This window comes from Mycteria americana, chromosome 1 (genome assembly GCF_035582795.1).
Source record: "Mycteria americana isolate JAX WOST 10 ecotype Jacksonville Zoo and Gardens chromosome 1, USCA_MyAme_1.0, whole genome shotgun sequence".
NCBI classification, from domain to species: domain Eukaryota; kingdom Metazoa; phylum Chordata; class Aves; order Ciconiiformes; family Ciconiidae; genus Mycteria; species Mycteria americana.
The window spans coordinates 54,233,338-54,249,249 of NC_134365.1; the positions used below are offsets into that span (position 1 = coordinate 54,233,338).

Below are 15,912 nucleotides of genomic sequence, written 5' to 3' on the forward strand. Positions count from 1 at the left end.
TCTGATTTCCCAGCTCAGCTTTTATAGTAGCTGTGCCAGCTGCTGAATTCAAAGATATAATTCCCAGTAACAGTGATCTCATAAATGATCTGAAGTTTCCTACAGAATCTTTCCTAGCTATGCTGTATGTCAATATTGTCTGTCTGTTCTTTAGGAGGAAATACGTCCGCAGTTTGAAGCCAAGTACTCCAAGAAAGAACGAATGAACCCCATATCTGGGAAGCCAGAGCCTTATCAAGCATTTGCAGATAAATGCAGCAGACTCATTGTTTCTGCATCTGGAATATTTTTTATGGTTTGAGAACTTTTATTTATTTACCAGTTGAAAAAAACACAAAATAACATTATCTCTGCTGACAGAGTATGGAGATATTGGTTATGACTGCTTGAAAGTGAAATGAGCTCTAGCATGTTTACTGCAGGCTGAAAATCTGTACACAGCAAATAGCCTGAGTTTCTGTAAAGTCCTACACTACTTTACTCTTCACCGAGTCTCACAGATAGTTAAGTCCTTCCTTCAAGGCTATACACATAAGGGTATATGTAGCGACACATGTACCAGAATGTTGACACCACTGCATTTAGGCACGAACTTCAGCTGACTGAATTAGCTCACTGATTTCCTTGCCTTCCCTGTGTAGACAGCACAGAGTGATGGGGAGAGGTCATGGAAGGAGCAGTTCTTTGTAAACTACAGAGAACCTAACTGAGGTGCCTAGAGTGCTTAATAACGTTAACATGTCCTAGTTTTTCAGTGTATTGAGTAGGTAAGGAAAGAGGGTTCATATTCCTATTGCAATTGAAATGGAGAAACTGATGTTCCTTGCCTAAAATGAGGCATCTGTCCCCCTGCCAAAGTGCAAAACTATAAATGCAGCAGGAAAATCTCTCCTAACAGAGAGCTGCATGCATTTCTGCTGAAATGCCCCCATACTCTAACTTCACTGAATCTGTTATTCACTGTTATTCACATGACAACAGCAGTGGTAGGATTGATCTTGAAAACACAGCTGGCATCAACTCAGACCCTCATGGAATTTACTAGGGCTTTTCCTGGAGGCTAGAAAATGATATGCGTGTATCATTTCAGGAGCTGTGGAGAACCAGGTGGGTGAGCTAGCCCAGCAACTTTGTGTTTGAATGAGATGGGAGGGAATAGGGCATAGGGTTTGTAAGAAACTAATGGCTTCAAAATTGTCCAAAGCAATCTTGGACAAGAAAGGCAAGAGCATTATTGAGATGAACTGTGCTCTGGTATATCAGGTGGATGGACAGAGACACACACAGAAACACTGGGCACAAGGAGCCAACGTACTGTCTGACTCAGCCCTTGAAGACACTTACATCTGCTCAGGACTGTAGTCTCTGCTCAGAATTGATTGTACACCTGCAATGTTTTGCATTTTTCCTACATTTTTTTCGGGGGGGGTGGGGGGGTGGGGGGGGTGGAGTTTTCACTCCCTACCCTTTGCAAAGGCAGTCATTAATCTTCTTAGCCTAGTGATAGATCTTGCTCAAAGTGTCAGAGAGAGTAGTCTTCCTCTGAATTGCGTGCACCACAAATTGTTCCCATAACAGTCCTTGAAACAGGACAAGGATTATTTTCACTGAAGATATTTTTTATTGCTGGCATAGCGTGAGCTTCAAATGAGTTAGAAAAACTCTGAATTTTCCCCCTTTTAGGTAAAAATATTCCTTAAAAATTATAGCTTTAAGCACAGGAGATATACGCTTATCAAAACTTTGAGTTAGAGCAGTTCTCAAAATTTCACAGCATTGATTCTCACAGTGCAGTTACTAATACAGCCTGAACCAGGTTAGTGATTCCCTGTTAACAAAGGAAAGTGGTCCTTCTTCCCCTCAACACTATGCAGGGAATCCAGAGGCGATACTCTAGCTCAGTAACTTCATAATGTTTCTATGTGCTGCCAATGTGGTAGCAGACAATCTAATAAACTAGCCCTTCACATTCACACACACTTAACTCTTCTTTTTTATCTGCCCTGGGATTATGTCAATCAATTCAGCAACTAATAAATTATGAAAACAGCTTGATTAGCATTCAGTGTTTTCAAAATCATTTTGCCCATTCAATTAGCTTAGATATATTTCAGTTTTGATAGGTTTAAGTTGTCTATGCATAACCTTGGAATACACATATCTTTTGCAAATAAACATTTGTCTTCTACTGAAGAAACTCCCCCTCCTTATCTAATAAGGTAGCTAAGGGGTACTGTGTCAGAGTTTCCGAGTTGAGTCACCCATGGTAATTCCTAGCTGTTTGTCCTTTAAGTGGCTACTGAAGAAACTTTCCCTCCTTATCTAATAAGGTAGCTAACGGATACTGTGTCAGAGTTTCTATGAATTGAGCCACCCATGCTAATTCCCAACTGTTTGTCCTTTAGGTGCCTTGCTAAACAGTGACATAAATTGGTCACGATGGAAAACAGTTGTCATTTAGTGCTCAACTGTTGCATATGGAACATCAAGTGATTTAGCAGCCTGGCTCAGCTGCATGACTTTTCACATTATAACTGTCACATTTGCTGAAAGTCTCATCAGAGAAGAAATTACAAGGACAAGTGAATTTGTTACCTTCCCTAGACAGAATCTTTCCAGAACTGTAGCAAGAAACAGCTTGCTAGGGTAGCTTGCCAGGGTTGTTATTGAGGCAGTGCTTACAAATGGAGACTTTTTTTCCTGTGAGTGTGAAGTCCATCAAAGCATTTGTACATTTGCTTTTGAAAAAGCAAAATCCATCCCAAATATTACACCATCAAGCTGGGACATCAGCTTGAGACTAGCCTTTGCACATCGTGGAAGATGCATGTAAGGAAAATTTCTAATTCCCAGAGCTGGCAACACTGTTTCCCACATTAATGCTAAGGAAGAGATACATTTTCAAGAAAAAGTTTAAAACTAAAAGTTATTTTAATGTGATTTCAAAGATATTTTTCATTATGGAAAATAGAAAGGACTTCACAATAAGAAGAATATTCATGTTTAAACCTTTCTCTGGAATCAAAATGGATGTATTTTTCAAGTCTTTCATTTCATTGTTTTAGTTTTCAGGGTTTCAGGAAGAAGTTAACTCCTGTTCTATTGAAAGTTTTCAGGTTCTTCTCTCTGATTTTTTTCTTCCTTTAGATCTGTGTGGTGATTGCTGCTGTTTTTGGCATTGTTATTTACCGTGTTGTGACTGTCAGCACTTTTGCTGCCTTTAAGTGGGCTTTAATCAGGAATAACTCTCAGGTTGCAACTACAGGGACTGCAGTGTGCATCAACTTTTGCATCATCATGCTACTGAATGTGGTGAGTAAAACTAACATATCCAAAGTTTTACCCAAGCCATCAGATCAGTAGATATTTCAGTCTGCAGACTACTGAATACTTTTGGTTCCTTTTTCAGCAGGAATAGAGTGTCCTGCTAAGCCAGACATGGCACTATTGTTTATGTACATCATTCACTATTTAAGTAAAGTACAATTCCAAACCCAAAACATTATGTAAAGCATGTTTGAATGTTCTAAAAAATATTTTAGGGACACGTGTCCATACTGCTGTTTTATCCGCTGCCTCTTTTTTTTTCTTTCATATGTTTGCAGGTTTCAGTCCATTTCATTAATATTCTTCTTTTTAATTAGTGTTTTGATGTTATTTTTTAAATACAGTGGCTAAGCTTAATTCTTTTTTATACTAGTTTCAGTAATTCCAGGTTCAGTTTTCACAGTAGTTTACCAGTGAGGATATGCATGTACAGACACAATGTCCATATGCAGGGGAACTCCCTTGGGCTGAAAACTTCAAGAGACTTGAGCAGACATGACTTGTTCCATGAGCTGCCTATGGCCTTTGCCAGGGTACACCAGAGAGATGGTCTGCATGCATTGTAGGGGGACTGGCTGAGGTCAGGTTATTGTTGTGAACTGGTTTGGAACCAGACTTGGAACAAAGACAAAAATGGAATTTCTATGTGGTAACAGCCCCAGTAAGACAGTATAGCATAGATTAGATGGGGAATGAGTTTCATTCTTTCATCGAGATACAGTTACTTCCGTATATTGCTGTGATAGCAATGTGTTTTCTATTAGTTGCTCTTGGCAAGAGGTGTATGGCCTTTTACTATCAGGTTTTTGTCAACTGACTTTATAAAAATGCATTTTAAGGGGGAGGAGGGATCAACCTACAAACCATCCAGGTACCGGAGCCAGGTATCTGTACCGACTCAGTAGCAAGTGTCTTCTGCAAAAAGGATGTCAGGCTTTGCTCCAGGAGATATGCAGACTTACTTCCTAGGGGAAGTACAAGATGTTATTTCAGGTCTGCACATTCCAAATGCTGGCTTGGACACTACTTTCTTTCCTGTGCAATACCCACGCATTTCCATCATCTAAAAATTAATTTTAACAGCACCTCGTTTATATAACAGGAAATTCCAAGAGGCTTTGCTGCAGGACTTCACTTCTCCCTTTGGCATAGGCAAGACTGGATTGGTGACTAGGACAGTCTATCAAGAACTGTTGACTTTCCTATGTTTTCCCTAAGGTGGGACTATAGGCTGAGAAAGGGCAGAAAGAAGAGGTAGAAGCTGTTATTCTCTCTGAATTTGTACCGAGGGCTCTCTTCTTTTATGTTATTTTTGATTTATTGTTTGTTGTCTGCAGCTTTTGCGGTTTTTCTTTAATCCACCTAGAGCACACAATAGCACAGAAGAAATAAAAAGAAAACTATATTTATCTATGTCAGTAAAATATCCATTTCCAAGCTCTCAGTATAAGTCATTTTATATGCAGTGAAGCAGCAACAAAGAAATACTGCACAAACAAAATTATTTGGTTCTCAAAGAGTTTTACAGCTTAGAGAAATTTTTAAAATAATGGAAGATGGCTTGAAGGTGCCTTTTGAAAAACTTTGTTTTACTTCCTAAAATACATCAAATAAATAGAGCACTGCAAAGATGGATTTCTTAAGCCTTATACTCATTACCATGCAATAAACACCACAGCCTTAGATCTGGATATAGCTCATGGAAACAAAAGATCCCCAAAATATGAAACTGCATGAGCTTTTCAAAAGAAGGACTTAAGAACATAATCCCTCACTTCCCATGATGGATTAATGTAGTTTACTGAAGGAGAGTAGTGGGATTTCTTTTTTTGGGGAAAAAAAAAATTTCCCTGGGAGCAATTCAGGTAGTTGAATCCTCTACAAACTGTGACTCAAGAAACAGTTTGTAGGAGAGCAAGCAAAGATACAGTAATAAAAACAGAATGGACTAAGATGTATATAACAGTAGGGAATTCACTGCTAGGAAGCCTGGAAAACCAACAGTGATTCTGATATGAGGTGACAACCTCTCTAAGCATCAGGGGAAAGGTCTAGACCACAAGTAACTTCTAGACTGGATGCTCTGGGGGCTAGGTACATACACTGACACATCCATCACGACAAAATGAAATGACCTTCAAGCATAATGTCTCCCAGATAATCCTGCAGCCTGACCTGGGAACAATCATTAGCTTTACCTAGGTTAATAAAACCTGTTAATTCCAGTGATATCGCCCATACAAAATATGAACACAGAACAGAATATGATCCTAAACAAGGCCCATTGGGACTAGTAGTAATAAACTGCAGTAGCAGATAATTAGATCCAAACATTGTTAACAGAATCTCTAACACAGTCTTACTGTTCCAGGAGGAATAGCCACAAAATACAGTTTTGATACCCCTTTCTGCAAAGCAATGTACATTTATAAAATAGCACACTCCCTGCTGGGGTCAGGATATAAACCACTCGGACATTTAGTACTTTTACAGTTGCCCTTAAGAGATACTTTTAAACCTAGAAGAAACCACCTTTTTCATTACTTGAAACAAAACTGTTTACTCCAAAGGCAGCAAAAAGCTATTCTAAGCAAGAAGTGGTTGTTAACATGGATGAGATAATTCAGGATGACTTCAGTTCTTAAGCAGGCAGTTTGATCTGTAAATTGTACATAACTCAATTTAAGCAAGGGTTTATAAGGATAACTGTAAATGAAAAGAAACATTGCTGATATGCACTTTAAGAATAAGTAAGTACTTAAGCCTGAAACATGAGGAGCTTTGTATCCCTGTAGGCATCAGTGAGAGTTAAGGACATTTAGCGTTTTGTGGGAACAGGCTCCAGACTCATTTAAAGCAAATGGAAATCACTGTATTAATTTACACTAATACTGATATTGGTGGCAATGTACTTTACAGGCTCAAAACCCCTTTTCAAATACTAATTGTTAAAACCCTCTAAGTTAGTTTTTGGGAGCTGTATGAAGTTAGCAGTCTCACAGAGAGTTTGAGAGCATGGTATCTGCTAAGCACAGATAGTACCACTTAGGATTTAGAACAATGTCACTGACTCAGAGTTAGAAATGTGTCTGGTGGGGGGGATTACTAAAGACTTTCTTTGAAGCAACCCTGTCTCCCCAGTGTCTTTCCTTTCAGCACCAAAAAAATCCCAAAGAAAACCAAAAAGCCCAAATACCCAACCTACCAGAGCATGCTCTTACTAGAGTGATTTTTTTGTGAGATAAATGTTCCATAAGTAACTAAAACAAAAATCCCAGTTGTATTATTGTTCTGCTTTGTGTTTTTGGAAAAGTTATCTGACCCTTTTTCACTGTGTATGTAAAATAGGGACAGTGCCAGCATTTTTTTCTCCGTATATTGTGGATGAAAAGAGTTGAGTATAAGCTTTAAAAATATTAGTTCCTTGTTTGATTGTATCATTATTGTATTATTACTATATAGTTTTATTATCATCATTATCAGAACAACACAGAGACCATCTGGATGTCAGATTTAACATGTAAGAGCAATTACTCTACTTAGAAAGAAGTTCTATATTTTGGAGCTGGTCACGTATCTAAGAGGCTGTTTCTTCTCTGTTACAGCTGTATGAAAAGGTTGCTCTTTTCCTGACAAACTTAGGTAAGCAATGTTAAATACAAAATTAAATTATATTGTAATGATTTTTTTGGTCCCTATACTGTGATAGCATTCAAACTGTCTGTATAAATATGAAAAATCCTGATTAATTTGCTATCTATAGGTATTAATGTTTTTCTTAAGTTTATAATAAAGGAGTATATAAACTAAGCTATAGTGCCATTCAATCAGTGGTGACAACAATCACGCACCTGCCATGCTTGGTTCTTGTTCCAACCCCTTACCTTGTAAGAACTTAAGTAAATTGTTACCTTGGGGGAGAAAGCGTGAGTTTTCAGAGATACTGAGCACTCACAACCCCCAGGTTTTGTGAAGACCTGGAAATGGGGAAATCACTTCTGGAAGCCAAATTTAAAGCTTGAAACTAAGGTGCTTATTGACTATCAAACATATGCCTTTAAAAGGGGCAGTAATTTGGAGGGAGAATAACTAGGTGACTCATCAACTCTACCAACACCTAAACTCTAATGGTGTTCTAAGTTTCTGTAATCTTTTCAGCTCACGCATAAAGGTGACCTTTATGCTAGAGTAAGGAAAACATGTTTTCTAAGGACAGCATGTACTGGGATTGGGGTAGCAATAGGCTATCACTCATATATCCATGGCTCCGGCAGAGTCTCTGGAGAACTTCATCATGCTGGAAGATTGCAGTAGTTGGTGGCAATTGGCAAGGGCTCCTTAGTGTCAAGAAGCCTGAAATGAGACTCTTGCTGAAGGCCTATTAAGCGAACCATATTATTGCATGTGTAGAAGTGGTCTGAGATTATTTTGAGCTTCTGCATACCTTTGTACATTGATGATGTTCAGTAAGGTATTTTGGAGCAGGTGGACAGATTTTGGTGTCTGTTCAGAGGAAACACAGCTGATTTTAGCTAGTGTCAGAGCTTTTCTACATCTGGGAAGTCATAGGTGATGTGTTCAAAGCATGTCTGTATAAGATAGCATTTTATTCTGTTGTTTCTTATTAGACTGTGAGTCCTCATTTGTATGCTATAAATTTAAAATATTTTTGCCATCCTGTATGCATGGAAAAGATACCTGCTAGTTACAGTTGAGAAATAGGACTTTCAAGTATGTGATTTGCACAGGCTATACCCTTTTACTCCCTGTGACACCCTGGGGACAGTAAGATATGGTCTAGAGACCTTGAAGCTTAATTACGTTCTGCCAGGTTATCGTCAAGGTAGGTCTGTAGGTCATCTTGTAGCCTATACAGAAAGCACTTGTATGAAAACTCAGTGGGTCAGGCTGTTCTGACAGTGTTCAGACTGTTTTGTGGTTTTTACTCTGATGGCCTAAGTAGCTGATTTGGTTTGAATGATCTTTATCAGTGTAATAAGCTCAGAGTGGAATTGGCAGCAAAGCTACATTCAGGATATCCTTCTTCAGCCTTTACATGACCTTTTTCAGAGCTCACGTCCGTGCTCCTCTAGAGCATTGCCATTGTCTCTGATGGGCATATGAGGAAAGCTTCAGCTGCAGCAGCCTTGTTAAAGTCAAACTTGTCCTTCCCACAGACTGGTGTCAAAAATCCACGATGTTTTATTTCTTTCTGCTTAGTTAAATATGTATGTACTGGCATACACACAAACTTGGGTTTCTTGACAGGCATTTCCAAATCACTAACACAGTTGTTAATTTATGGTCTGTTTTACGGTTTTGTTGATGCATCTATTTAAAATTTCCTCATGGATAGGGCAGCTCTAAAGAGAATCTAGTTTATTGTTGTTCCGTACTTCCGGTACTTTACTGGAGGCTCCTTTGGATGTAGTATATGAGTACTACCATGATGATACTCAGAATCACCATTAGTACCTCCACTTCTCTGATTACTCCTGTTCGCAGCAATGGTTGACTAATAACAAGCTCCTACCAACTGGAAGGTATTTCCAGGACATGGTACTGGTGTGTTGGCATAGAAGTTGTTTTGTTAACTTCTGTCTTGATATCTCTTTAGATTGAGATTAAAGGCCTACCTGATGGGAAGAATATGTCTTCCCCTTTCCCATTTGCTTTACCCCATCCATTGCAAAATATTTTTTCTCGGTCATCTGTGATGAGCTCCCTGGGACAAGGAAAGGGAGTCATGCAGTGGCACTCCACTGATACCTGTGTAGAGTCCTTAGGTGCCAGCATGGGGGGCAAATCCATGAAACAGAATTACAAGGAGGATTTTCTCCAGTTCAGTGTGACATCCCTAACAAAAGGCACTTACATAGCTTGTAGTGGGGTGCTTTCTGGCAATGTCATTATGGTAGGTTGCAGAAAAGGAAACAAGAGAAGAGTCTGAGCCTGTAAAGCACACAGGAATCCAGGAGAGATATTTAATATACACATTATCTTGACCACTTTCTTACAGTCTCCTGGGAATATACTGATCCAGATATCAGAAGAGATTTCTAAGTCTTTACAAGATCAGTTGCTGTGTGCTGCTTTTGGATACAATTTCTTCTGTCAGCTTATATTTTGAAATCAGCAGGCTAATTTACAAATACATTGCCAGCTCTGATAGGTGTGTGCAGCCTTTGTGCCAAGGGAAATTGTTAATCTGATTAAACCTCTGAAACTCTGCTCTCTTTCTTCACAGAGCAGCCTCGTACCGAATCTGAGTGGGAGAACAGCTTCACTCTGAAAATGTTTCTTTTTCAGTTTGTCAATCTGAACAGCTCTACCTTTTATATAGCATTCTTCCTTGGAAGGTAGGATTGATGTCCACACCCTCGTATGTGCAAAATGAAGTAGAGAGAAGAAATAAAATTGTCTGTAATAAAACAAAATGGGACCATATTATCACACATCTCAAAACGCAAATTCCATACTAGCAAAGCAGGACAGATTGCAGTTTTATTTTCCTTTCAAAAGCCCAGAAACAGACATAGTTTTCATTTCCTAGCACCATATTGGCTCAATGCTAACTTTTAATTTCACTACTGGAAACTGATGCGTCCCACAATACTATATAGGCAGGTCACTTCACTCTGTCTTTATGTGTGTAAATTGTACAGGTAAGTAAATAACACTGTGTCTTTTTCTTTCAGAATAGAATAGTTCAGTTGGAAGAGACCTACAACAATCATCTAGTCCAACTGCCGAATACTTTGCTTCTTCTATTATATGATTTGGACTGTTAAGAGTGAATTATGAACTATCAGTTGGTTTTTTTCCCACCGAAAATGAAATATATATATATTTGTATGTCTCTCTCTGCAAGTCCCCTAAAAGCAAAAGAAGAGCCTTTGAGTAGAGAAGGCTTGAGTAGAAGAATCCATCAGTATGGATTATTTGCATGTGGGAAGTTGTGGGAATCATTTTGGGAGAAAACATTGGAGGAATACTAAGAAAATTATGTTTTCCTAATGAAAACTAACATTTTCACTGATTTCACAGAAGGGCAGATATCACGGCCCACATTATGGTGTAAGGAAATGGACTGGCAGTTGAAAGCCATTTTCCAAATTGGCACAAACAGTTTTATTCAGATTCTCTCTCTTTTCTGCATATGCTGAATATCCAACAGCAGAGTATTTGGTATTGAAATAAAACTGGAAGTAAAAATATACTTAGCACTTCATAGAAATTATTCTAGGAATCCCCCAAAACTTTTTGCAGTATAACATCTTTTAGAGTTATATCAATCATGGTAAGATGACATTAGATTAAAACAACACTGTGAGCTTTCTTCTACTACTGTGAACAGACTGCTTACACAACATAGTTGATGTATATTCCTGTGTTAAAGATTTACAGGACACCCTGGTGCCTACTTAAGGCTGATAAACCGGTGGAGACTGGAAGAGGTGAGTGTTCGCTAACTACACACTGATTTATCTGCTGCCCACAGACGCAGTGAATGTAACCAGAGGCAGACACATAGCTCTGTCTAGGTATTTTTGAGTGTGTTATTGGGTTTTCAGTTGCTGTCTAACTTCACACTACTGACACTACCATCTGCTACAAAAACATCTACATATTGATATATATGCCCTTTTCAATGCTAGCAGTTTTAGTGTTTGCATCACGTTTGGATAGTGGTACCAAATGGTTTAAACATTACTCACATTTTTACATTGGAAATATTTAATCCTTGAAATGAATCAAGGTCAGATATGAATCTGACAACTTTTTGCTTCTAAAAAAATCCTTTCTTCTCAGCTTTTCTAGCTTTGCTGACCAGGGAGCTAAAATAAAATAATAACTTAAACACCCAGACATATAAAATGTAGTTGAAAATTGACCAAAACAACTGAACAAACTTCCCAAAAGAGCTACTGGCATAATGTTCCATGTCTATAAAACCAAATGGATTTGGAGAGAAATGAGAGGTTGGCTTTGCAAGTCACTCAAGGACCGATCCCATTTTTTGGCAAGTACATTCAGAACTCAAAAACCATTTGACAGTTATTGGAGGTGAAGAGCAGCAGTTTCTGGATCAGTCATGTAGCTTCCAGTGCTGCTATTTGCACACTCAAATCGCATGGTTTCTTTCCTGCTTCACAGCTGAATAACTGAAACAACTTTGCAAATACATGAAAATGGCAAGTGGAAAATGCAGGTCTTATACTGCCAACATGAATTTACAAATAGTTCCAGATATCTAAATATTTTGGTTAATAGAGGTCATCCAAACACTAGCAAAAAAAACGAATAATTTGAAAAAGCCATCCTAATTTTGAAGTGGTGAACTCTGTACATTCAAGGAAACAAAAATGGATAAATGGGCAGACAGAAATTCACTGAACATCCCTCCAAAGTCTGAGAGGGGCGAAGCTGACCTAACAGCTTGCTGCTGCGAAAAGAGGACAGTTCTGCTCTTCCTTTGACTTCCTCCAGAAGTTTGCTCCTTTCTCTTTCTCTGCACTGGTTCTGGCTTGTCCAACCCTGTGAGGAGCCTATTCAGTTCCCTGTATCAGCAGGAAATGCTTTCTTTTTCTGGCTGAATTAGTTTTCTGATGAGTTACTGGGCTGAAACATCTCACAGAGGCATCAAAGAACAGGGAAAGAACGTCACTTGCAGGAGCAGAGATGGGAGGAACAAAGAACCAGGTCTGAGAAGGAAGTGCAGCAGCAAGGTGTTACAGGTTGGGTCAGTTGCTGGTGGAAGCTACTATTAGTAGTCCCTACTATTTTGCCTTTCTCGGAGGAAAAAAAAAAAGTCTAATAATAAAAGAAATGTCTAATAAAAAAAGTCTCAACTTTACTGACCATATCTGTGTTAGGTCTTATTAGAAACATAATGTAGGATATAATGCCCAGATATCCCTCCAATAGCCCTCTCTTCACCTGTTGGATGAGGCCAAGTGTAAGACATTTAATAACACAATAGAATCTGGTCCAGTGTCCGTGGGCATATTCAGACCACAATGTACAAAGTGCATTAGTGATATTATGGTTGTAACATCACTGCTACTTCATTAATACTGCACCTATTTCTCTTAGATTATATTGGCTCATGTGACTGATTCCTAAAAACAGAAGGATGATGATTTAATTATATACTAGAAAACTTAATTTAAAAAAAAAAAAATTATCTGCCACCCTGTTAATCTAAAGAGAAGCTGGATGAGGTCAACAGAAACCTCAGCAGGGACTCTGGTTCTAAGCACTTTATAATGCAGTATGTATAAGAAATTCATATCACATTTTGTTACAGGTCATAACTAATGTCAAATTTTTTCTCCCTAGAAGTTAAAGACAAATAGTTCCAGTTCTATGACCATGATCTGTTCGACTTATCCATAATACCCAGGATCTAACAATACAGCTTGGACCTCCACTGTTTGGATCTGCAAAGTCAATTGTGCAAAATACTGTTTGAGTGCAGAAAGTTTTTGGCCCTTTTCTGTTTTTTCCAATACTAGATGAAAAATTGTGGAATTACTTAAATTTGTACTAGGGGAGCATCTCTTCCAAAAGCAGCACCACTTCTTCAAGGCCTGGAGCCACTGCTAAAGCAAGCAAGCACTCAGCAAGAGACACTGAGAGCTACTGTTCGACAGTTGGAGATCTTTAGTTCTTTGAGAAGATAATAGCTTTGCATAGTCTGCTCAGTCATATACATTAAATAGTACTCAATAAACAGTATTAGGTCTATCCTTTAGGCATAACCTGTTTGCCTGTGCAGCCAGGAGGAATTTTCTCTTCATTCTTTGGCTTGAGGCACAGTCACCCTCCCCAAAAACTATTGAAATCATTGAAGAAACTTGTTAGCCTTTGCCTCTGTCCCACCCACAGTTGCACAACATATTAGCATCACTAATGTGAAAACTGCATTGGTTTCAACTGATTCTGACCTCTGCAGCGAATTAGATTATAGGCTTAAAAGGCTCACGGTATAATACAGTCTCATATGCACCCATGAGTTTGTATTTTTTAAAAAATTAAAAAGAACGGCATTTAATTTCCTTTAAAGAAATTATCTAATATCCATTTACAGTCTTTAAGAAATGCTTAAAAACTCAGCATCATTTCTGTTTAACCTTTTGTTTCTTTTTTTCTGTAGTGCCACCCTAGTGGATGCCTTATTGATCTTTGTATGCAAATGGGTATTATAATGGTGCTAAAGCAGACCTGGAATAACTTCATGGAACTGGGCTACCCGTAAGTAAATATAATGCCTATGCTTCTGTAGGTCACAGAAGAATAGTAAGTTTATGCTTTCCTTATGACCAGTTATATAAAAGCAAGGTACAGTAGTCATTACAATAGAAAAATCCCCCCTGGGATACAAAACTCTTAATATAGATTTTCAGATGTATAGAGATAGATGGTGTTTGGTTGGGTTTTTTTTTCACATTGAACATAGTTTGCAAAAGTGGAAGTGTAACATAAATATTAACAAATAAATAATATATGGGATGTACTTGATTTCATTAAATTGTATTCCTTGTTTTAAAACTTCTTGAAAATAACTGTAGGACTGCTGTATTCCTTACAAGGGAAATAATATATGTATCATTTTTTAGCTATGCCAGTAAGTTCTAAATTGGATTTCTCCTTGCTGGGTGATAAAAGATGCCTGAAAGGGCAGGTATGAGCTGGAAAAAATGCACTGCTGGCATATACACTCACAGAGATAGAAAAATGTACTGATTGGTATATAGACAAGTTCCCTAGTGATCTTCAGGGTATTATGGAGCTGTCCCCTAGCTAAAAAGGTTGACGATCATTCATTTCCTATTGGTTCATTTCTTATTGATTAGTATTTAATGAGGATGTTCAATATGATTAATATAGACAATTGATACTAGAGACAGTGTGGTAGGTCATCAAGGGAAATTAGTAAGTGTGAAAATATAAGAAAGAGCTGCCATTGTCAGAAAGTTTGTCCTTGCAAAGTTCAGAGGGATTTGCTTTGCTGCAGGATCCACAGCAGAGCTAGTGCAGAGTTTGGTCCCCGAACTGCAGAAACGTGCTGCAGAACCAATTTCAGGGAGCCTCAGTGCTGATAACATCTAGCTGTAATGAGAACGGAGTAAATGATTTAAATGCACAGAGTAATTGGCAATCAAGGTACTCAAAGCTCACTATCTGTCTTCCTGGCTTTGCGCCTAGTGCTACTTGCCAGGATTCAGCTGTTAGGGCTGGAGGAATTAGCAGGGGTGGGGAGGAGGGAACAGCAGCAGCAGTATTGATCCTTCTTTTTCCACTCCCTGCCTCTTTTGTCAGTTTTCATTAGATCTTTCTGCTACCTATTAATAAGGATTTTGAAACCTAATAAAGAGCACAGAAGGGGATTAAAGAAGGTGACTGAAGGAGATAGGAGGAGATTGTTTGAGAACAAGTGATTTAATAGGAATAAACCACTTCAGGTGAAGTCAGGTTCTTCGTTTCAGAGTCACAATGAAAATCACAACACAAAACACACAGTCACAACAATGTGAGATGCTTCAACTTATTCTGATGAGAGATGTGTTTGCTCTCCAGACCTTTCAGTCCACCTTCTAGCCCTGAAATGCTGCAGGCAAGTGCATTTCCTTTTTGTGTGAAAAAAACCATGATCATTTCTGCTAAGAGCACGATCAGAGCCAACACCATGTGGATGGCCAGAGGATCTGGAGGCAATCCTATAGTCTGTAGTAGAACATCACTGCACCTCCACCCATGTGCTGGCTACTGCCTGCCGAGACACAGGCAGAGCCAGGACTGCGCAGTGCCAAAGCTGATGGCAGAGAATATTTCTCCATAAGACAGCCCTAGGAGAGGAGCACCAGCAGCCTGTTTGGGAGAGTGTTTTCTTGCACCATTTCAGGGTGGCAGCCCAGCTCTGGTGCAGGCATGTGCTCCCACAGGGACCGCAGAGACACACAGGGCAAGTCAGAAATGCCACTGGGTGCTCCTTGGTGACAGGAACCGCAGCGACTGCAGTCACATTTCTCACTGATACATGTGGCATTTGGCTTGTCTTCTGAAATTTCTGCCCGAGAGTTAAAAACTAGGTTTCAAAGATATCAAAGAGAGGTCCTAGGGTGTGTGTTATAGCATTGACTGCTTAGTGGTTACATTTTTAATACAAATACTGGCATGTCGGAGTGGTGCTTCTGCTTCATACAAACACCACCTCGAAAACTCTGGAAGTGTGCATCAGTTCTCCTCTCGTGCATGGATACATTTGCAATAACTAAGAAACAAAGTATAAATTATTGCTTCATTTGGAGGTGGAAAACTGCAATTCCAAGTTCATGTTTTTCTTGGAAGAAGAACATATATCCATATTAAAACCACATTACATTGCATTACTTACATTTTGCTTACACGTAAATCAGAAAATGACATCTCTCTGAATTTTACTAGCAGTCTTAGATATTTAGTACCATTAGTTGTGGGTTTCCCATCTCACAAAGGAGGAAATTAACTGGGATCTGTCTCAGTGTATTGATCTCTCACCCACCTCACTCCTCAGCTTGCTGCCTTTGCAGGAATTCAGTT

At 38.8% G+C, this 15,912-nt stretch overlaps 1 protein-coding gene across 9 annotated transcripts in view; it reads left to right on the forward strand.

Annotated features, from left to right (window-relative positions):
• The window catches only part of ANO4 (anoctamin 4), a 109,174-nt gene that overhangs the window by 76,224 nt on the left and 17,038 nt on the right, over nt 1-15,912 (forward strand). For 8 of the 9 annotated variants that reach the window (XM_075497982.1, XM_075497992.1, XM_075497999.1 and 5 more), the window contains 6 exons: nt 155-295; nt 3,148-3,312; nt 6,933-6,969; nt 9,575-9,686; nt 10,727-10,784; nt 13,487-13,584. In XM_075497982.1, coding sequence (XP_075354097.1) covers nt 155-295; nt 3,148-3,312; nt 6,933-6,969; nt 9,575-9,686; nt 10,727-10,784; nt 13,487-13,584 — 611 coding nt within the window. The remainder of the gene's footprint in view (nt 1-154; nt 296-3,147; nt 3,313-6,932; nt 6,970-9,574; nt 9,687-10,726; nt 10,785-13,486; nt 13,585-15,912) is intronic. The other variant, XM_075498013.1, reaches the window with a different exon arrangement.